The sequence below is a fragment of the Sesamum indicum genome, linkage group LG15 (genome assembly GCF_000512975.1).
Source record: "Sesamum indicum cultivar Zhongzhi No. 13 linkage group LG15, S_indicum_v1.0, whole genome shotgun sequence".
NCBI classification, from domain to species: Eukaryota; Viridiplantae; Streptophyta; class Magnoliopsida; order Lamiales; family Pedaliaceae; genus Sesamum; species Sesamum indicum.
Window position 1 is genome coordinate 3,806,200 of NC_026159.1, and position 23,451 is coordinate 3,829,650.

At 37.7% G+C, this 23,451-nt stretch overlaps 5 protein-coding genes across 8 annotated transcripts; 1 reads left to right on the forward strand and 4 right to left on the reverse strand.

The window, feature by feature from the left end:
* On the reverse strand, positions 1,190-4,172 carry LOC105177768 (probable receptor-like protein kinase At5g24010). Its single transcript, XM_011101014.2, has one exon. The coding sequence runs from the start codon at positions 3,799-3,801 to the stop codon at positions 1,270-1,272; it is 2,532 nt and encodes an 843-aa protein (XP_011099316.1). The 5' UTR covers positions 3,802-4,172; the 3' UTR covers positions 1,190-1,269.
* Positions 5,627-7,600, forward strand: LOC105177769. 4 transcript variants are annotated; one of them, XM_011101015.2, is made up of 5 exons: positions 5,629-6,139; positions 6,234-6,329; positions 6,419-6,580; positions 6,875-6,957; positions 7,257-7,600. In XM_011101015.2, the coding sequence occupies exons 1-4, from the start codon at positions 5,726-5,728 to the stop codon at positions 6,917-6,919; spliced, it is 717 nt and encodes a 238-aa protein (XP_011099317.1). In that variant the 5' UTR covers positions 5,629-5,725; the 3' UTR covers positions 6,920-6,957; positions 7,257-7,600. The 4 variants fall into 4 exon arrangements, 3 of the variants coding, with proteins under 3 accessions (XP_011099318.1, XP_011099317.1, XP_011099319.1); XR_002288352.1 differs by having other exon boundaries at positions 5,630-6,139; positions 6,857-6,957; XM_011101016.2 differs by lacking the exon at positions 6,875-6,957 and having other exon boundaries at positions 5,627-6,139.
* LOC105177770 (cytochrome P450 81D1-like) lies at positions 7,839-10,206 on the reverse strand. Its single transcript, XM_011101018.2, has 2 exons — positions 9,154-10,206; positions 7,839-8,676 (listed from the first exon to the last, which is right to left on the reverse strand). The coding sequence occupies exons 1-2, from the start codon at positions 10,030-10,032 to the stop codon at positions 8,047-8,049; spliced, it is 1,509 nt and encodes a 502-aa protein (XP_011099320.1). The 5' UTR covers positions 10,033-10,206; the 3' UTR covers positions 7,839-8,046.
* Positions 13,419-16,318, reverse strand: LOC105177771 (cytochrome P450 81D1-like). Its single transcript, XM_011101019.2, has 2 exons — positions 15,338-16,318; positions 13,419-14,367 (listed from the first exon to the last, which is right to left on the reverse strand). The coding sequence occupies exons 1-2, from the start codon at positions 16,202-16,204 to the stop codon at positions 13,738-13,740; spliced, it is 1,497 nt and encodes a 498-aa protein (XP_011099321.1). The 5' UTR covers positions 16,205-16,318; the 3' UTR covers positions 13,419-13,737.
* LOC105177772 (BTB/POZ domain-containing protein At5g67385) lies at positions 18,352-21,617 on the reverse strand. The gene is made up of 5 exons (XM_011101020.2): positions 21,129-21,617; positions 20,967-21,036; positions 20,146-20,748; positions 19,527-20,066; positions 18,352-19,156 (listed from the first exon to the last, which is right to left on the reverse strand). Exons 1-5 carry the CDS (start codon positions 21,227-21,229, stop codon positions 18,620-18,622), a joined length of 1,851 nt encoding a protein of 616 aa, XP_011099322.1. The 5' UTR covers positions 21,230-21,617; the 3' UTR covers positions 18,352-18,619.

The window sequence follows — 23,451 nt, forward strand, 5'->3', positions numbered from 1 at the left end:
GCCGTCAAGGTGGAGTAGCCGTGGGTGTGACTGTGGGTGCGAAGTCTTCTGTGACCAAGCTTGGTGCTGGTTCTCTCGGATCTGGTTCATTCTGAGCCATCTACTTCATCTTAATATAACTTGTTTATATTGTCTGTTCTTTATTTTGGTCTGTAATATTGGAGGAGTTCCGTACTCCGTTATCTTTATAACTGTAATAGTTTGCTAGGCCATTTGTTTAAAAAGTTACCACTGAGGGGTTATACACCCTACAAGCTTAAAAGATAGAATGGACATATGTTAACTAAAAATAATATTGCTCAATCGACTAACTCGTAGATCTGCAGCAACGAAACAAGCTCCGGACGATGACTTTTAGCCACAAACCAGAACCGCACTGATAAAACTAGTTCAGCCAGCAGCTGGTAATTCTTTCATCAATTAATGACCTGGTCCATGGCGGCTGGGGCCGGAGTATGCTTGTCTGATGGAGAAGACAAATCCTCTTGGCTGAAGAAATGGTGAACCGAGATTAAGATCAAGGGGCCTACTTCCCTCTACTTGAGTTGCATAATGTATGATCAAGAGGAAAAGAGAAAGGGAAATGAAGTATGCAAATGCTGGTGGGAATGGCCTAACCATTGGAATGCCAATGCAAAGCGGCACACACTAAGAAAATACAGTTGAGAAAGAGAGACAACGTAATGAGATGTTTGGACTTGGTTTTGATGTATGTAATTTCAGGGAATGGTTGCTTTGCCAGTTGAGTGCGCAATTCGAGTGGTTGTACTAGCTGGAAGATATAGATGTAAATGGATAAATAATTGAGGGTTTTTCATTGTCGAACCTGTTTTTGGGGGCTGTTTGTCTCTCTTTGTTAGAAACAAGAAGCATTGTTTTTAATTTATATGAGTTGTCCGCTTCTTCGGACCAAGGAAGCATTCCTGATATAGGGGGTTAATTCCAGTTCCAACGGTTTTTGATGCATGTTTTGAGGAGAAGGGCCTTGATTCTATCGGCAAAATGGAATTGAGTTTCGTGAAATTTTGTCAATGGCTGCCCAATGAAGTTTCATAATATTCCCTTGGGATTCTCCCAAAAGAGGTTTACAAGGCCATCCTGTCAGAATCACTTGAAATGTCTGGCCTCAAGATATAACGATGCAAACATGTCTAATGACAACTCTTATGTGGTAGAACAAGATGTCGACTAAAAGCAAGTGCAAAAAAGACTACATCTTTATTATACATTTTGGAATAAAATCGACAAGAAACAAGAAAAAGACCAGAATCATCTGGCTTCATCAATGCTCAGTTGCGAGAACACCTCGCTAGCATTAACTTGACTAACATCTGAAAAGTTGTGGGTCGAGTCATGCTGGAGTTCGTCTTCACCAATTTGGATGCTCTGAGAAGGCAACTTCTGAAGAATGTTCATCTGAAAATTCCACGAAACATCTGTTGTGCTGTCTTCATAAGGTTCTCTAGGCACGGCCGTGCGTTGAAGCTGCAGAGAATACTCCAAGTCCCACATCACATCACTCATGTTGGGCCTATCAGCTCCGTATTCTTGCAAACACTTCTCTACCGTTTCACCGAATTTCCTCAAAGAGCTGGGATTAATTTTCCCCACAAGCAAAGGATCCACAATTTTCTCCAGCTGCCCCTTTCTGTGCCATGAAAGTCCCCATTCAGCCAAGTTAATCTGCTCCCTTGGAAGCGAGTTATCGATGGCTGGCCTTGCACAAAGTACTTCAAGAAGTACCACTCCAAAGGAATACACATCAGATTTTTGAGTTAGTTGTAAGCATCTAAAGTATTCAGGATCAAGGTAGCCGAAGCTGCCTTTAACAGCAGTACTCACGTGAGTTTGATCGGGAGGGCCTGATCGAGAAAGCCCAAAATCAGCAACTTTAGCCACATAATCTTCATCGAGCAAGATGTTTGTGGACTTTATATCTCTATGGATAATTGCACCACTAGAACCAGTGTGGAGATAGTGAATACCTTTGGCTGCACCAATGCAAATTCCAAGCCTTTGATCCCATGATAACGTAGACCTGGATGTTGATTCTCGAGATTCTCCTGCCAAAACATAGAGATGATCCCTTAATGTTCCCTTCTCCATAAACTCATAGACTAGTATCATCTCATCCCTTTCATCACAATATCCAATCAGCGAAACAAGATGGTGGTGGCGAATCTTGGATAACACCATTATTTCCGTTTGGAATTCTGGAAGGCCCTGCCCATGTCCTGGCTCACTTCTTTTTACAGCAACTTTTGTACCATTCCTCATCGTTCCCTTGTACACTTTCCCGAATCCTCCCTCACCAATGCGAAGTTTCTTGTTGAAATTCTTTGTGGCATAGAGAATTTCGGTGAAAGGGACCTTCAAACCAAGGTTAAAATCAGCAGCAGGGGAGCTGGTGACAGTTCTCTCAGTAGTTCTGCTGTATGTACTTCCTCCATAGAGATGTGCCAATGGCCAGTCAAAAGCCTCAACAGGCTTCCATTTTCTCTTTTTCAAACCACAGAAGACCACTATCAAGAGAACAAGGACTAAAATCACACCTCCAACAACTGAACCAATGATGATCAGTAAATGTTGTTTTGGTGAATCACTTCCTCCTGTAGATGAAGCCAAACCAGTGATGAGCTCCATGATCTCAACTCCATTTAGAAAAGCAGTTGGATTACGAGAATCACTTCGAGGCCCAACACTGATATTCAAAAACCCCGAATTATCTGAATCGACCACAAAATCATAGTAGAAAGGCGCTGCAGGCCGAGAAACAGCACCATAAGGATATATCTTCTGATTAAACTGACTATCAATGAAAAGATCAAACGTCAGAAACTCGTTTCTGGCTCTAGTAATGATGTCACAGAAATGCACCCGGACAAGATGTTTAGCTCCTTTTTTCACATCAAAACACCAAGAAATATTGAACATGGGAAGCTGACTGCTATTATCAACAATGTTCATCTCTTTGGCCGTGTTGTAAACAGAAGGAGGGGCATCACAGTCTGTAGCCCCTGGGCTCTGGTAATTAATCGTCCCACCATAAGTTCCACTGTTCTTCGCTGTATTCTTATTGAACAAATAATAATCATCAGGAATCCAATATCTCAAAAGGGTGTCATTATTCGGCATAATATTTGGGCCCCCAACATTGATCCTATGAATTACACGCAACGGAGAAGACAACAAACCGTTATAATTGTCCACTCCTCGAGTGGCAAGAACAGCAGAATCAGGAATGAACTCCGGTGGGCCAGGAAAAACTTCCATTGCATTTACAAAAGCAAAAGAATTCTCTTCAGAAGGCACAAATTTAATCTTGAACTTTCCAGGGGGAATTGTAAGCAAAATCTCTTCAATAAGTGGAAAACTAGAACCACTTTGTATGGAGAAATTGGATAAAACCCTGAACTCAGAAGCCTCGACGTTGAAACGGGCATCAGAGAGATTTCCCAAAGCCGGAAAGGGAAAGAAATGGAAACGTACCACATAGGTTCCATTTTCAGCTATATCAAGCTCATAAGAAGAAAGTTTTCTGAAAATTCTTGCACTTCGATAGAGTTCAGCGGCTGACGAACCGGGATCTTCCACTGGGCTGTTACCGCCGGAGGATAAGACGATTTTCTCAGACTTCACATCGCCGGTGAAGGTCCTGCGGCCGTACACTGTGGGGCTGGAAGCTGAACCACAGTTGATAAAGTACTGCTCAGGTAAAGTGCAAGCCCAGGAATGAAAAGAAAAATGGAAGAGAAGTAGTAAAAAACAGGAAAATATCTCCAGAGATTGAGAGTTCTCCATGGATGTTCAGTGGTGGAGAATCAATGACTGTAAGGGAAATTAGAGGGGATGAATGGAGGGCCCGAGAGCGGCGGGGACAGACAGCATGCAATTACAACATGGACTTTAATTCGTGAGGTATCCCGTAAAGACTTGTGTCCGCTCGACTTCATGTTGACTTGTAATCGTCGTTGGATTACTGTGAGTTCTGATTCCAGAGACGAGAAATAATTGAGTCGTTAAGGATGGTGACAAAGGGGTTTGGGATTTCTTCTGTCTTTAATTAATAAAGAATCTCTATTTGTATTTAAGTTTTTGGACCTGAGATGAGGTAAGGAATTTGCAAAGAACCTCAATGGCCAATGAAAAGAGAACCTGGATCTTGCCAAAATGACAAAAGTTGACCAGGATGGTTTCTGTTTGCTTCAGCGTTATTTCACTCTATTGTACATGAGTTTCCATAGCGCGCGTCTCAAATGGCGGCTACCACTTTCTCTATTGTAACCTGTCGTTGCCCTTTATATTACATGTTGCATATTAAATTGTGTATGCATAAAATGTAATATGAAATGAGGGCTTATTGTCTTGACAAGTGATTCGGGTCGAGATTGTCATTGAATTATTTGGATAATGGTTGTTAAAACTCTTAATTTGAACTAAAGGGGCACTTGAAAACATAGTACTTATAAATTCCTTCTTACATTTTAGAACTCAAACGAATAACATACTTTGTAAATTGGGTGATCAACAATGAAAGTGGGTTTATGAGTTGGGCCAATCGTGCAAAATTTGAACTTTTGATCTGGAAAAAAAAACATGTGAATTTTTATTTTATTTTAATAAATATTCTTATTTTTTAAGAATAAATTCATCTTGTAACATGCCTTTAATTTTGAGATCTTTCTTCTTAGCACATACCTCCGCCTTGTTAATTTAAGGAGTTGGATTTGGACAAACTTGTGTCAGAATTGAAATGTAACATCAGTGGGTTCTTTCAACTTTTATTTGATTTGCAAATATGGGCTGCTAAGGCAGTTTTAAAGTTTAAACGCTTCAAATAGATGGGGGCTTGTTAAGCCCAATTAACAGATCACCCAGCAGACCCATGGGCTTGGAGCATTCACCATTTCAATCTCGTAGTTAGTTCGTCTTGTTCTTTTAATTTATTTTTAATCCTTCTTATCTTAAATATATCTTTATAGTCTCTCCTATCTTAGATTGTGTGTTATCACCATCCTTAGCTGTTTTCTTACTCGCAATTAATGAAAAATAAAATTGAAAAAAATGTATAGACTTCAATAATTTATTCTTATTTTTAAAGAATCATATCAAATCAATCGAAAATATAAAAGATTAGTTACTACTTCTTTAATCAGTCAGATTCAATTAATTACGATATTCCTGCAAACAACTATTTACAGTGATGTGAGTCGTGAACTATAATGTCTAGAATAAGATTAATATGGGAATTTTACCATTATCATTGAACCTGCTAATACTAATACGGGTCCTGTTTTTTGTCATTACCACATTACCATTAAAAAAAGGGCAGAGTTTGCTGGTTGGCCTAATGTCTGCCGAGTGTGTTTGGATGAGGAAGCTTGGACTTGGAATTGATTTGGTCATTAAACTTGAAAACATATTTAGGTAGACATAAATTAGTATGGGTAAAAAGATTTGGGTTAAGTAAGATTATTGGCTTGAGAGTTTTCTGAAAAATTGATTTGACAACTTAATCTGTTAATTTATTAATTTTTATAGATTGAGGATTTTTTGGGTTGAAGTTTCTGAATTTTCAGAGGTAGATCTGAGATGAGGGTATAAATTAAGGAAAATTTGAATTTCATATTAAGAGTATGAATCAAAGTGATAAACACAAAGTAGTGTGGAGTTAGTTGGAAACTCACAATCATTCACATTTTAATAAACTTTACTGGTTTTCCGCATGTCGCCCATAGTTTTATATTTCCCCGGCCCTCAACCAAATTCGAGAACCCTCCGGACACTGCACCGGTTTATTCAACCCCACTCTCAATCGCATCGTACGCACACAGAAGAAGACTGCCAACCCAATACCTATTTCACAAATTCTGAAAACATAGTCACAGCTACCGCCGCCATGACTGCCGGACAGCCGACTGTGAACAAACCCAGCCGTAGCGACGACGTATTGGATGCAGCCCAGCAGCTCCAAATCTACAACCAGGTCCGAGCGCATTTCGATTCCGTGGCTCCCAAACGGCCGATCAAACCCAACCGAAGCGAGCCCGATTCGGTCTCGTCGTCCATCTCTAGTCCAGATGAAGATATCCATGTCCCGGAGCTCGACAAGCTCCGGTCCCTTCAGTATCAATCTCAAGTTCGGTCTTACACTCTTCCATATGCATAAAACTACAAATTCTTTTCTATATTTTCTCCAAGTGACAGAAATATGAAATCGTGATCATGATCAGGCGATAGTTTCTCAGAGCACTGCCCTGGAGCAAGAGGAGTTTGTGGAGACTCAATACTACAAGGCGTTGGACTCCATTGACAAACAGCACCACACAGTTTAGTTACTTTGACCCTCTTTTGTTCCTTGAATCACCGGATTGATTTTTTGTAGGGTAAGTGATTGATTGGTTCTTGGATTTAACAGACAGGAACTGGGTTTATAAAGACCGTGGACGATCACAAGAGCGGAGATGGCTATGATCTTCAACTGGATGGCCGCCCTGAGAACGAGGGAAAATACAAGGAAATGGTGTGCAAAACTAACCCGGCGACAAATGACTGGATACCTAAGTTTGATGATTACCAGGTACACCAGCAAACAATTAATCAACAAATGGTTTATAGTGATTAATCACGGATTCGATTTTTTATTCCCAATTCAATTACATCTTCTATTCTATTTAACATCTGCATATGAAAATCATATAATTTATTTAATTTGAGAAAAGATATTATACACGCAAAGATTTATGAAATATGGCGTATGCATGTTAAATAGAAAAGAAAAAACGTAATAGGTTATGCAATAGAGAATTCAGTTTAAATTAACTAATTCTCATATTATGTTCATTTGACTTCTTAGTGAGCTTGCTGAAATTAGGTTGAGTATTCTTCTTCCAAGCCTAATCGAAGCGAGAATTGTTGAGTGGCAGCCACACAGTGGAAGAACATCGACTTCTACAGGTTTCCAGTTTTGTGTCTTAATCTGTGTTATTGGAGTGATGATGCCCTTTGGTTGAGATAAATGATTGAAATTACATGTTGCATAAATGTTTATTACAACGGTAATTTGATATTGTTCTTGTATCGGTCTGATGTTCGTCCATGTTGGTCGGTATTATGCTTCTGCTGGCCTAAAATCAAGAGTCCGACATAAAGATATAGATAAACATTAAGTAAATATAATCCTTATATATTCTTATGCTGAGATATTTGAAACTAATACCTGAAAATCTGAAAATGAATCTTGGATGACCTTGCAGATTTGGTTGATAGGGAAGTGTTTGGTATAAAAATTGGTAGGTGAGTGTTGTGATCATCCAGCTCTACTGGCTTTGGTGAAATCTTGCTAGTAGTTTTTTTCGGTGAAATCTGTTCTGTTCGACAATGGGTGAGACTTTCGGATTGTCAAGTTGTTCTGACTTGATTATCTCTTTGCCAAGTTTGTTGTGGTCATGGAATGAACATCTTTTATTAGTGAACTTGATGCCTATGTGATGAGACTTGAATTTTTTCAGTTCTTTTCTAAGATATACTGGTTTGTAGCACAATTTGTTCCATGATTCTTGTCAGTTGCTTGTATATTAACATCCCAATTGGGACTTGATGACTGCTGAATTGGTCTCCGGAGCAAGCAGATTGACTCTTACGAACTCAAAATTGAACACATAATACTATACCAACCAGTTCATTTATTCCAACATATTACAATTTTACACAATATTAAGTGGCTAGACTTAACACAAACCTTATTCATACATATCCCCAATATAGTTGGTACAATGCAGTGGAAATACCTGGAAATCTAGTTCAAATTGGATTTGACCAGATTTGAGGCAGTTGTATAACAAATGTGTATGTTTATTATATGATTGGTATATGGTTCTTGAAAAGTGTCTAATCATATGACAATTGTATTATTTTTGCTATTAATTGATCTGGTTCACTTAAATCAAATGTGATGAAGAACTGTCTTTGGAAATACATATATAGAGCAATCAGAATCGAAACACTGGGCAAAATACTTTTTAAACCTGTTGTCAGGAAATAATCTTAGGATGTAAAATTAGCTGATTCTTGAAGAACCTTAAGCATGATTTGTCTTGGTCTGCACTTGGCCTCCAATGGCTTTAACTTTGGCATGGTCAGGCCAACTCCCTCAGTTAAGTCAACTTCCTCCGAGCTCACCCTCTCCCATTCAAAACACTGAATAAATGAAGCCAAAGCCAACCCCACCATCCGTTGCCCCAAACCAGCCCCGGGGCACGCCCTCCTGCCCAATCCAAACGGCATCAACTTATGTGTTTCCACCTCTCTCCTATCAAGTCTCTCGGGCTTGAAGCTCGTCGGTTGGGGCCAAACCTTAGGATCCCTGTGAATGGCCCATGCATTAACCAATAACATAGTTCCACATGGAATGTCGTATCCCCCAACTCTACAGTCAGCAGATGACTCCCGGGGCACCACCAAGGGTCCGGCTGGAAACAAACGGAATGTCTCAAAAATGATGCTATGCAGGTAAGGTAGATTGGGCAGATCTTGCTCCTCTACCAAACGTTGATGTCCAACTCGTGAATCAATCTCTAGTTTAGCCTTTTGGAGTACCTCTGGATGGTTGAGCAAGAGGGACATCGCCCATTCTATCGTCACAGCTGATGTATCAGTGCCTGCGATTATCGTGTTCTGCACGACAAGATTGATCAACTTTTCAGTTGAGAAAGAAACTGTAGCGGGTCTTATGTCTTAATATGTTGAATGTTTGTGGCAAGAGTGGGTGCCGTATCCGTAAGCTTTTAGTTCTATTGTTGTTTGAATTATAAGTTTTGGTTAAGCTTGGAAAATTAGAAACCATCCTAAATAAGAGGGATACGGTTTTTCTATAAGTCGCTCTCGTTTTTCTTGTTTGGAATAGTCAAGCGGGAAGCCTTCATTTTCAAGCATTCAAGTAGGAAATTATTTGAGACGACTAATTCCTAGCCATTATTTTTAGGGTTTATTACACATTCCATTCCTGAATATTCCAAAATTGATAGTTAATGATATGATGCCCTGAAAGTATGAAATGTAAAAATCTATTGTATCTAACTTCACATAAATAAATAGCAAACTGAACTGAAATTGCTTTGAGATTGAGAAAGAGATAACATGGAATGAACTTACGGCCATAAATCCTTTGATGAGTTGATCAGTGTAGAATTCCGGGTCCGATTCTTGCAGAGACAGCAGATGCCCAAGAATGGTGTTCCTCTTCTCTTGCCGGTGCTCATCCATCAAACCATTGTAAAAACCGTCCATTTTTTCAGCTAGACCAGCCATTTTTTTCTTCAGACCTTTGTAATCAATCCACAGTAAAAATGGTAAAAAGTCCTCTGGATTCGTCGCCTCTGCGTTCTCCAGAACCTCGCTTATCACCTCCCGCCACTGCTCCCCAGACTGTTCATGTTCCCCTTCTGTACTACAAAATCGTTTCCCGGCTAGCATCCTCATTATTATATTAAAGATGAGATCAAACAGTTTCGGCCTCAGGTCCAACTTTACGGATTCATTCCCGTCGTAATTCATTACTAGGCTTTGTAGGGTACGTCTCATTTCATCTTGTCTGATCCAAGAGAAGGCGTTGACACGGGCGGAGGAGAGCACCTCCTGTGCCCCTAAGCGGCGGAGTCTGCGCCACAGGGCGCCATAGTTAGCACCGACAGTGGTGCTGTGGTTGTAACCTACGTACTTGTCTGCCAGGATCCGCGGCCGGTTGGAGAGGATGATGTCGTTTGTGGTGAAACATTCTTCCACTAGTTCAGGCGAGGACACCACCACGACACGGCGAGATCCAAGCTTGAGAGAGAAAATGGGGCCGTGTGTTTGAGAGAAGCGTTGGAGGGTGCGGTGGAGAGGTGGAGAGAGGAGGTGGAGGTGGCCAATTATGGGGAGTGCTGGTGCTGGTGTCGGTGGCAGGCGATAGTTTTCTGGCCAAAGGTATTTCAGAAGTAGAAAGATGGAAAATAGAGCAAGAGAGGTGTAAATGAGAGTGATCAACTCCATTTCAATATGCTATGCTTTATGTTATGAGTAATTTTTTAGATACATAAGCAGGATTTGATGTTTACCATTTTATAGAGTTTGCATGAAAAGGGCATTTTCGTCTAAAAAATTAATTGTTGTTTGAAATTTTCTTTATTACAGCGATCTTATATAAATAAGACAGACAAGTCGTTTAACACAAACAGTAGGACCATGAATTGAGACGTCGAACAGCTATCAAAGTCAATGTGATCTCCTAAAATCTCCCTTGTGGTTGTCCTAATAGTAATACCCAACAACAAACGTAAGCCATTGTAGACCTCAAATTCTTGCAGATATTCAGTCGGAAGCAGGAAATCAGTGAAATGTGTGGGCAGCTGCAGGGATGGTACATGTCTACTGATGTCTACATGTGTTGCACACCAAAATGCGGCCAATTCCCTTCCCTTGCTCAACTTAAAGCTATTGGTTTGAATCAGATTCTGCTGTCTCAATCCAACAAATCAAAGATAAATCTATTGAACCTGCTAGATTTTTTTTTTGTGATCTTGTGTTCCCTCTTCACGTTTTCTGTAGCACTACCATCCTATACACATTCCATCTCCTAACAAATTTACATTTAATCAACTATATCTATTTAACTATACTTACCTTAATATCACACATGTTAAGTTTGTTGAACGAGTTGTTCATCCACCTTCTACTGTATCATCATGTCATATACATAAGTTATTATATGTATAATCAATTATCGAGACTCCTGTAAATTCTATATAATTTTTGAACTAATATTTCTATATCTGTCATCAATTTTTTAATATTTTACTTTTATTGAAATTCAAATCTTCATTTTAATTTTTTCTAAATAAGCTAGACATCCTAAACTTTTCAAGGATATCAATTAACTCATAGAATAGATTTTATCAAATTCTTTATATTTTTATAACCACTGTTCTAGATAACATCCATGAATTAAATTATTCTAAAATTTTTATATTTTTTTAATAAACATAATATTTTTAAATATGCTTTATTAATATTTCTATTTATATTTATCAATTTCTCTCTACTAGAGCTTAAATATCTGAACATATAATTAACTATTTAGTTAATAGATCTGGTTAAATAAAATAAACCAGTTATAACAGTGACTAAATTTATTAAAGTAAACAATTTAATTAGTTGGCTATAATAACCCCAATAAAAATTGAATATACCCAATCACAAATCTATAAATAGTCAAATCTATGAAAAACTTTAATTAAATATTAAATCAAATAATATACATTACATTTATTAAATACACTAACTCAATAATATAATTATAAAAGTCAATTAATAATTTAGATCAAAATCTCGTTTTTCTAAATCTTTTTTGCAAAATTTCAATTACGTCTCTTAACTTTTTTTAATTTATATAATTTATCCTCAAATACTTTATAAAACTCTAATTTATGTTCTTCAAATTTTAATATATTTAAATTTTGATTTATAATTTTGATATGCATAAAAATAGATTGGCCCAAAAGAAGAAAGAAACACGAGGCTTGTAACATCTTAAAAGGCCCAAGACGATCTGGCAAGCGTCCTTGATGGGCGCCCCCAAAGACAGACTGGCGGACGGTCTTGACAGGTTCCCCCTAGAAAGCAAATTAGCAAATGAAAAAGGTTGAAGTCATCCCCTCTCATTTGACCCATGACAATATCTAAAGTCCAAGTTAGGCCACCAATCTATGATGAGGACGGCCCGCTAAAAAATTATCAGATTCATCCCAAAAGGGAAGTACAATACACTAAGAACAGCACAAGAAGGAAGCCTGGTACTTGGCCTGTCTTTCAAGCCCAGCCTTGGGGGAAGAGAGATGCCCTCGAGAAGCTGGACTCCTTGACCTAGAAAGACTCCTTGCAGAACAAGAATTCTCGCATAGAAGGAGTTCTCCTCCAACCAAAGACGTGCTGCTCAAGTCAAGGAGGAGATAAAATCTTGCTTTATCCCTGAATTTTCGTATTCTTTCTCAGAAAGGTAGGTTACCCCAAAGTTCCTGTCAATAGGGACTCCTTCTCTATAAATACAGGCAACACCCTTCAACACAGATATCTGCAGCCCCCCTTCAAGAAGCTGGGGCCTGGAACTGTCTTTATCCCTCAAGAGAGACAGCTTCCATCTACCAAGAGGGACGCCTTCTTTAGTCCTCAAACAGGGACACAACCTTTCGTCCACCAAGAGGGACGCCTTCTTTAGTCCTCAAATAGAGACGCCATCTTCCGTCCACCAAGAGGAACACCTTTCGTCTATCAAGAAGGACGTCTTCTTCAGTCCTCCAATAGGGACGCATTTTTCAGTCTCCAACAATGACGCCTTCTTCAGTCCTCCAATAGGGACGCCTTCAGTCATCCAATAGGGACGTCACCTTCCATACACCAAGAGGGACACCCTCTCGAACTTGGAAAACCGCTCTCTGTTCTTGCTTGCACTCTTAGCACAATTTCTCTCACAAAATTGCTTACTCTATCATGACTTCTCATTACATTTTATTTTCTAAAATTATTTTTCACTTAAATCTGATACTAACTTGGGTATCGGAGTGCTAACACCCTTTTTGCAGGTCCCCCCTTTTCAAGATCAGTATCTGCTTCGACCCAAGCTTTAAGCATAGTTCATATCAATTGGACCATGCGTTTTTTGAACGCATCAAATTTATTTATAATTAAAAATATTTTTTTGTGTAAGTATCCATCAGTTCTTCAATTATGTATACCTATAATACACGGTCACTTCAAAAAATTACTTGATGCAATGTTAGATATGTGTCGCAGAGTAGCACTCCTCGAACATGTGTCGGACAAGCGATCCCAATTAAAAAAAAAAATGGACACGGTGTCTTTGGTGTGTCGGACGTGCTTTTATATATATATATATATATATATAAATTTTCAAAAAATTTGAGCTATTTTTTTTGAAAATTTTGATTAATAAAAAATAAAAAGAATTAACTCACTCATCTCAACTAAAAATTTTGAGAATAAATTATTAAAAATTTGAAATATGATCATGATATAGCCGTGTTGTGTCATAATTTATTTATATTTTCTGTGTCGCCATACGGTGTGGTATTGTATCAGTATTCATGCATTATAAATGTATACAAATCTATAGACATGACATCTTTTGTGACGGGGAACCATCGCCCCTTGACTGTTACGGTTCTATTTTTCTTAATAAACGTATCGCCAAATTTATCATAAAAATAACGAAACAGAGATGTGACGGGGCCCTTAAAGTCAATTTGTACAACCTCATTTTGTATCGGTGTATATACGAGGATTCTAAACTCGTCCAAACCAGTGTTCGATTTTTAAGCAATATCTTTTATTATCAGAAGGAAAAAGAACACAAGATAAAATAATTCTCTGGGCTCTATCATGGGTTTATGTCGTCTAACTTGAACTTGCCCTCCCAATAGTATGCGAGTGTGTGAGAATAAGTTTCCAGTTTTAACTTTATGACCTGGAGCAACCCCTGAATGCAATATATTTGTGTAATAATATGAAGAAAGTATATTTGAGTTGCATCTATTCTCACATATACTTCCATACAAGTCTATCCTTGCAAACTAAATATAGTAGCATCGCTCTCCTTCGTCCTTAAAACTATTCTATATATGGATACAATAGTGCAGCGGATATCCAGAATTCAGACAGGGTATCTGAGTTCAAGCAATAACCTTAAGGGGTAAAGTCAGTTGATTCCTGAAGAACCTTAAGCATGACTTGTCTTGGTCTACACACAGCCTCCAGCGGCTTAAATTTGGGCATAGTTAGCCCAACTCCTTCAGCTAAATCAACTTCCTCCAACCCCACTCTCTCCCATTCGAAACACTGAATCAACGAAGCCAAAGCCAACCCCACCATCCGCTGCCCCAAACCAGCCCCCGGGCACGCCCTCCTTCCCATCCCAAACGGCATCAACTTCTGTGTTTCCACCTCTTTCCCATCAAATCTCTCGGGCTTGAAGCTCATTGGCTCGGACCAAACCTCAGGGTCCCTGTGAATGGCCCACGCATTAACCAATAATATGGTCCCACGTGGAATGTCATATCCCCCGACTCTACAGTCAGCAGATGACTCCCGGGGCACCACCAAGGGTCCGGCTGGGAACAAACGGAACGTCTCTAAAATGATGTTTCGAAGGTAATGTAGATTGGGCAAATCTTGTTCGTCCACCAAACGATGATGTCCAACTTGTGAATCCAACTCCAGTTTAGCCTTCTGGAGTACTTGTGGATGGTTGAGCAAAAGGGACATTGCCCATTCTATGGTTACAGTTGATGTATCAGTGCCCGCAATTATCATGTTCTGAAATCGATCAATCGTTTAGTTGAAACGGCAAGTAAAAGGAAACTGATGAGTATGGTGCAACTGTTTTAATCACAAAAAGTAAAGACTAAAAGTAAAGCTTATCACAAAAAGTAAAGACTTAAAAGTAAAGGTTTCTCAATGATATTACAAAAAAAAAAAAAAGGCCATGTGGGGTCCGTCTAATTGTGGCTTTTGCTGAATTTCAACACAACGCCACTAAAACTTGACCTTTTAGGAAAAAATAATAAAAATTTTAATCTACGTCCGAATTTACTCAAATGTGATTATATATAGTTAAAAAAAAAAGACCATATGAAAAGTATATTATTGGTCGGAAAATAATTTATTTAACTTGCAATAAGTCAATCGAGAATAAATATGAAAATTTTATTTATTTAGTTTTTAATATAAATAAATTTAGTTAATTTTGATTTATTAATATATTTATATGTTAGATGAAAACAAATGTATTGCTATTTATAATTTTTCAAATCATATTATATCTCTATATAATTGCAGTAGATCGTAGGGGGTGGCGCTTTAATTATCTCTATAAAAAAAAAAAATAGGCCATGTGCGTCCTTCCAATTAAGGCTTCCCAAGAATTTCAACACAGCACTAATTAACCCAGTTTTTGTTACAGAGAGGCTAAGAGGGTGGCGGATATGATTGCTAAGAATGCTGCTGATAATCTCTTTTCTCATATGTTTTCTGATTGCTGCCCCAGTTTTTGGAAAACTTTGATGTATCAGGATAGATTCACAACATATCAAAGACTTGTGCTCTCTTCATGTACAGAAACTTAACTCACTGAAATGCATCTTTCTTTTTTTCGAAAAAAAACAGAGCACTAATCAAAAACTTGACCACGTCGGAAAAGAGTAGAATGTTATGTTATTCCCTCTAGCTTTTCATATGTAGGAAACTAGATTCAAATTACTTTGAGCATGAAATAACATGAACTTACGGTCATAAATCCTTTGATGATCTGATTGGTGTAGAATTCAGGGTCTGATTCTTGCAGAGAGAGCAAATGCCCAATAATAGTATTCCTCTTCTCTCTGCGGTGCTCCTCCAGTAAACCTTGGTAAAAATCATCAAGTTTTTTGCCAAGAGAAGCCATTTTCTTCTTCAAACCTCTGTAATCAATCCACAGCAAAAATGGCAGAAAATCCTCTGGATTAGACGACTGCGCGTGCTCGAAAACCTCGCTCACCATCCCCCTGAATTGCTCCCCTAATTGTTCATTCTCCTTTTCCTCACCACAATACCGTTTCCCCGCTAGCATCCTCATTATTATGTTGAATATAAGTTCGAACACTTTCGGCCTCAATTCCAACTTCCCAGATTCATTTCCGCCAATTAGGTTTCCCATCATTCGCCTCATTTCGTCTTGTCTGACACGTGAGAACGAATTGAGACGGGTGGCGGAGAGCACCTCCTGAGCCCCTAACCGTCGGAGGCCGCGCCACTGGTGGCCGTACGGGGCGCCGGCTGCGGTGGTGTGGTCGTAGCCTATGTATTTGTCCACCAGGACCCGCGGCCGGTTGGAGAAGATGACGTCGTTTATGGTGAAGCATTCCTCCACTAAATTAGGAGATGATACCACCACGACGCGGCGGACACCGAGTTTGAGTGAGAAAATAGGGCCGTGTGTTTGAGAGAAGCGGCGGAAGGTGCGGTGGAGAGGATGTTTTAAGAGGTGGAGGTGGCCGAATAGGGGAAGCGGTGGGGCTGGGCTGGGGGGCAGGTGATACTTGTGTCTTGACAAGTATTTGAGGATTAGGAAGATGAAAGACAGAGCAAGAATGGTGTACAAGAGAGTCGCTTCCATGCTGTGTCTTGCTGCTCTTCTTCACTGCAGCTGCGACTAATTAATAAAGGGCTTCGCCGTCTAACTCAGATTATTATTATTTTTTTTTTAATGTCTAACTCACTCTTTAATGTCTAATGTCTAACTCACTCTCTAATGTCAACTATTTATTTATATGACACTAATATATCTCGTAAATGTGTAACAAAAAATCTAGTCTGATTCTATAGTACAATGACAAGCTCATTCTTGTCTTTATATTTAATTATTTTAAAATTTTCTCTTCCCCTTTATTACTAGTCGCAGCTCAAATACTTGTCAAGAGAGAACAATTTGGGAAACCACTCTTCCTTTTTGCTTTGGCGTTTGAATTGCACTCTTAGCACGATTTCTCTCACGAAATTATTTGCTCTATCACGATTTCTTATTATATTTTATTTTTTATGATTATTTTTTCCCTAAATTCGATACTAATTTGGGCGTCGGAGTGCTAACGCCTATTTTACAAGTCCCCCTTCAGAATTGGCATTTGCTTTGGCCCAAACTTTAAGCATAGCCCATATCTATTGGATCCGTACGTTTTTTGAACGCATCACATAAATTGATCAGTAATGACACAACAGTAGTAGAATGATATATTGGAATGTTCTAGTGTAAATTTTCATTAGAAAAGAGTGCTAGGTTATTAGGATAAGTGTTGATGTGTCAAATTTATACAATATATATCTAGATGAATGACATATACTAGGTATTACGATACAAAAACGTACCTTAAATGAATGGTGTTGTAAGGATAAATATAATGTTTTTCATGTCAAATATATTGTTAGAAGTTATTACGTAGGTTCATAATTAGATCGAAGTCATCCGGCAAAGTAATGTTGGCTATGATGTAATCAAGATGGCAGTTAACTTTTTGGTCAATATCAATAATTTTGTAAATTTTGACAAATGAATGGACTTATTGTTAGAAAGAAGCAAACCTCAAAGGTATTGAATGTAATTTTCCCAACCACATGGGATCTCCGTGTAATTATCCAAAACTTTAGGGGAAGGGAGTGTCCCTATAATTTCAATATGATTGAATTTATTATTTATTTATTTTATAATACAATCATAAATTTAGGTAATTGTTAAAAAGAAAATCTCAATTTTATTTTTTTTAAAAAAAAAATATTCAGACCTCAATTGGACTGGTTCATTGATTGGGCCTAAGTTTTGAAAATATGCCCAATAAGAACCCATTTAAAGGGCCCGACCAGCCCAAAATTGGCCATAAATAGTGATGGACTAATCGTGAGCTGGGTTTTTGAGGTTGGCTCCGACTTACCTTTCACCTTGAGATGTAACTTCATGCATGATGGGAAATTTGATTACGAACAGCAAATGGGAGGAACGGAAATGAGTCTAATTAATGAGTTGGATTTTTGATAACCGACTTCTTATATTTAATCTCTAAAAGATTCATTTTACACCATAAAAAGCATAAATTATTTTTATACATTTTGTTTAAAACTTTTTTTTATTCCTCACTCGATTATGTACAAAAAAAACACATAATAAAATTCATTAAATATTTTAAGAAAAATCACTTTAATAAATATTACAGTTAAATGTTTAAATTTATTACGTGGAAAATGATACTTTTTTGTTTAAATTACTATTTTTATTTTTAAAAAAACTTAATTTATGGTATAATCAAACACAATCCTATTGTATTTATTTAATATGAAAAAACAATATTAGCATACAATAATTTAACATAAAAAATTTTACAATAATATGTATGTAATTTAAGTACAATAATAATTAAAAGAATTATAATATTGGACATCTAGCTAGTTATATGTATGTAGTATATTTTGTATCTGTATATGTAATGAACTTGTATGCATAAATATATGAAGGAGAAAATCTAAAGTTGGACATTTGATATTGAAAAATTAAACATATTTAAGTATAAAAAATTTTATCTCATAACTATACTCCTTAAAAGGAATATCTATAAAAATAAATATATATTAATCTAAAAAACTAAATATTAATAAAAACAGTTTGTATTGTTTATTCATCCATATTTTCTATCACAACAATAAAATACTTTTAAATTTGTGAAATAATATTTATAAATTTAATATTTTATAAAACATTAGTATATGCATTGCGCGTATATTTTACTAGTTACTTACATACAGCCCCTGAATCTGAATTCACAATTCATCGTCAACAATAAGCACCCAAATCCGCAACAATTTACACACACTATAAATGATTTACACATACACCACAATACAAACCTCAAAGAGACGGGAAAAGAAGACAGCAAAATACAGAATCCAGCTCCTCTTCTTCCCACCTCAGAACAATGCAGTACAAGGAGCCATGAGCTTCTGATTCAGTTCTTGAACACAAGTTCACTTGCAAACCAATACTGTATCAGGATATGGAATGCCGCCTATCTTTGGCTGGTTTAGTTCTACCTTTGGAACTTTGAGGTGAGATTCCATCTGCCCTGATAAACCTGCCCAGTTTCTTCCCCACAGAGCTTATGAATGATTTCCTAGGCAATGGAGGTTTGTCCAGGGACGTCGGCCGGGCAGCCGCTAAGGGAGATGGAGTACTAGAAGCTGATAAAGGTTTTTCCATTTCTTTCAGTCTCATTTTCATCTTCACAAGCTCCAGTTTCAGGTCCTGATTTTCCCTTCTTAGAGTTGAGACCTCGTCGTTCACCGGGTGAACGTTGATGGAGTAGGGACTCAGCTTGGACGGCGCTGGAAGAGCAGGGGCTTCGCTCAGGTTGCCGTCCATGACTTCCCTCAGGCGCTGCTGCTCGTAGTAAAGAACTTGAACGACGGTTTGAACTGGAAGCCTGTCGTTTTGAGCTGCGTGGGCACAGGCTTCCCGAGACAGCTTTTGACAGTCCATCACACTGCAGACCTTCTTTCTCTCCATGTCGCTTAAAGCAGGATGAGCCTGTGGATTATATGTGAGGAAACAGATGAAGCAGACTGTAAAGCGAAAGCCATTTATGTAGGAACTGACTGTGCAAAATTTGTAAGCTATCAGTTTGATTTTCGTGAACTTGCTCTTTGATTGGTTTGGTTCCACGAACCTAATTTGGGTAAGAATTTTCCCTACTTCGTCTGGTTTCCTGACAAGAGCTTCCGCTTCAAGAATCTAAACTAAAGTTTGCTATTGCTGAACTCTGTGCTTTAATGTTGTGTTAATGTATATTTTCTGGCTTGTGATGTGCATAACTACATGTATTACGGGTCTAAAGAGGATAATAACGGATCAATATGTGCATATGCAGAAAGAACAAGTAACAAGAGAATGCACAAACCTTCAAGTAAATGTCAATGGCCCTATACATTCCATCTTCTGTCAATCTGGACTGTTCAGGGATAAGTTCAGCAAGACTAATGAACTTTGAAACCGATAAGTTGCGGTCGGAAGCAATCTCAGCAAGGTAATTCTCCATCAATTTGGTAACTCTTTCTCTGTCACTTGGCGAAGGGGAAATATGATCTTCATCTGCATTATATCCCACTCTGTTTATCTCCAAGTCAGACTCTAAAAAGTTCGCTATGATCCTTTGCACCGTCTCTACATCAAACAACGTGTCCCCGGTGAAGGAATAAGAAGGAATTAATAGGTCATCCAGCACAGCCTGCCCAAGTTGCGAGGCCATTCTCTTCTCCAAGTCAAGCCGGCAAGCAACGGTTGTTTCTAGGTATATAGCAGCTCTAAGAAGCATCGACAGGAAGCTAACTGACATTGTGTTCTTCTCTCTTGGCAGAAGACTAACTATCGTTTCTAAAACAACCCGTTTCTCATGTTCTTGTCTTGGCTCAATCTTCTTCCTACCCTTTCCGAATACATCCTGAAATGAGAGACAAAACATGTCACACTGGTAGTTCATTTGATCAAGAATCGAAATTTGTGATGGGGTAAGACCTCACCAAACCTCGGAGAGATTTCTGTGCATACAGCATGAGTATTGGACCAAGAGCATATTGCTTGAATCCCCTGGCGATCATTGCAATGAGGACCCTTTGGAAGAGATCAATCCGGAGAATGGACAGATCTTCAGCCCACCAATCAACGATTGGCTTTGAGGTTGTCATCGTGGAGGAAACCAAGTCATTTTGGCCACCACCAGCAGCGAATTGGCTATCTTTACAGATTACGAATGCTATTGTGTCAATGCAACGACTCACCAGCTTAACTTTCTCTGCAGTGGGAAGAAAGCTCTCAGAAGAATGCAAAACGGAAACCGCCCCAGCAAGACTCTTTAATGCGACTTCATTCAGATACGCCTCAGTTCTCCCAACTAAATTTCCAACTGCATAGTCCTCCGTCATCTCAAGATACTCTGCCACACATCGAAGCCTGGCAATGTTCTCAGTACTTATCTCAAAGTTTATCCCATAGCAAAACTTTGCTGCGAGTTCGAATGCCTCTGCTCCGCCAGGAACATCAGGGATTTCAATTGCGGAAAGATCAGCATCACTGGACTCTGAGACCAGCTTCCTTATGTATCCACATTTTGAGACTAAAGGGAACTGTTAAGGAATTTACAAAAGCACATTACGAAAGCTACTCAGCATGTCGTTGCACTCCCGTTATCACTCATTCAATCAATCCTCTTCATTCACCCTCTAACAGCACAAGACTTACAGAAAAAATAAACTTAACAAAGCATCTCAATAAGATGAAATGAATAAACAACAGACATAGCAGCAAACTCTTGAATTCTAAGACAGGAAAAGATAAGTTGTACCTTGTGCAAAGAGAAGGAAGTTCCTCCAGCATTAACAGTTATATCACTTGGGATTTCCTGGGAAAAGATCCTGTTAAAAACCACAAGAAACAGCTCAAACTCTTGCAATTCTTTTTCAAGAATTCACAACCAGCTAATTTTCAGAAAGAAAGAAGAGCAAACCATTCACTAGTCCTCTTCATGGCAGTTGAAAGCAGCTCTTTTTTCTTGGACATGTTCGCAGCAGTGGATGGTGTCTTCTGCTCCAGGTCAAGATCCACCATCTCAATTATTATTTAAAGGGCCCTGAACCTCATTTATTGCCTTCAAAAAGTGAATTCAGGAGGTGAAGTTTAGTATAAAAATTCTCCCTTTAATTAGCATGCCCAAGAAATAGCCGACGTTCATGTCCCTTTTTCCTCTCTACTGAAAACCAACCCTTCTTAGATGACAATCTAAGTCTCCAGGTTCCGTAATAACACTTCCATTCTAAATCCCATTATCATCCATTGGCAAGAATTCCCATTATAACCCTCCATCCAAAAAGACTATGATGAGAGTTGGTAGTTGTATTTTGGAAATATTTGGAGAAATGAAGGGCAAATAGGGATGTGGAGGGGCAAAAAGAGATTTGGTTTAGAGTGTGTGGTGGGAGACATAGATGAGATAGTGGCGCCAAGTTAAGAAGTTGCCCATGTGAGATAGATTACCATCCACAAAAGTGCCAATCCTTTCTTGTTTTATCAATGTTTGAAATAGGAAATCATTTGGACTTCAGTAGCATACATCAGTTAAGACACATGAATTGTGCTGGCCATGAATTATGTAATAAAAAGCCAAAAGCAAAAGGGAGAGAAAGAGAGTGATAAGTGGTGGTTATAGAGGATTAGTCTTGAGTTCTACTTTTGTTCACATGCATTAGGTCACCACACAAGCCCACTCCTAACCTCATCTCTTTGATACATAAACGCGTCGTTTGGAACAGTTATGTGCCCGCTTTCCTTATCGACGTTGTGACTTTATTTATGAGCTCATCATATTACGTTAGACGGTCATGTACTAGCACAACTTAATTAACGTACGAAAAGGTCGAGTTTGGACCATGGAGTTAGTTAGGGCTAATAAATCCGAATGCGCACTAAATTTTCATAATTACTTGTCTTTTTTCTCATTCATTACAAGTGTAATTGAGAGAAAACGGAAACTCTAATAACATTACATTTCTCTATCAAACAATGTTTCCCAAAGCAAGCAGGGAAACAGAACTTATGGCCCTCTTCCCCTGTATTTATATGATAATATTTGTTCTCAAATTATCATCATCTTGAAAAAGAAAAAAAAAGATAAAGTCTTAAATTATTGAGCAATCACAATCATCTTTTCCACTATGTAAATGAATTATTTCAAAATTTACAATCTCAAAATCCGATAATATATATTGCACCTAATTATTTATTATTCTGGTACTAACGATAAAGGTTAACATTGTCATACATTTTCAACGAGTTTTTCTTCTATTGATTATTTTTAATTAATTAATTTAGTCCAAGATTGAATTATTTACTGCTTAATCCCATTGTGCCATAAAATGAGTCATATCATGATAGCAGCAGAAGCCCCCACCCCATGTTGATTAGTCCATCATTGTAGGGAATTTTATCCGTGGATTTTGGATTTGACACTTAGCAATGCCTCATTGGTCCCACTCACTCTGCATTCTCTGCCCTACTCATCTTCTTGAATGGGACTAGTATTATTGATTTCATCACCTCATTCATCCATCACTCAATACATCAACCCTTTTACACTAATTGCTATCTATTTTAATTTTTCAATTATTATATTCTTTGCATAAAGTTATTTTGAAAAACTAAAAATATAATTATTATGGTTGATATAATATATTCTGTCAATATTAAACATAAATATTTCTTGAATTTTTTTGTTGGACTCACTAATAAAAAATCATGTACCAATTAATGCACTAATTTATTTTTTAGCTGTAAAATTTGGTCGCTAGGAGGTAATAAAAAGGGATAGTTACATTTGTGTTCCTTAATCTATGATTTGTTTATATAAATTACTTTTTTTTGAATAATTATATATTCGACTATAAAAACATCGATATTATTTACACGTATACATACCAAAATATTAGCATAATTACATAGACTATATATTATCAAATTTTTACCGTCATGAGTGAATTTTATAATTATATAAAAAATAGAGATAGTTTATACGAATAAAATCTATACTATATATAAAAATGTGAATATCTCATATTTATTCCATTGTGAAAAGACATTTATATCTTTATTTAAATAATACTTTTAATATTAAAACAAAATTACTTACAAAAGAAAAGTTCTATTGAAAGAAGACTATTTAAGAATCCTAAAACCTTATACTACTTGAACAATGATAAGTATAGCCAATTAAACAAAAATAAAAAAGCAAATAATATTTCTACGGTATTAATTATTAGAAGATACTTTTAAACACT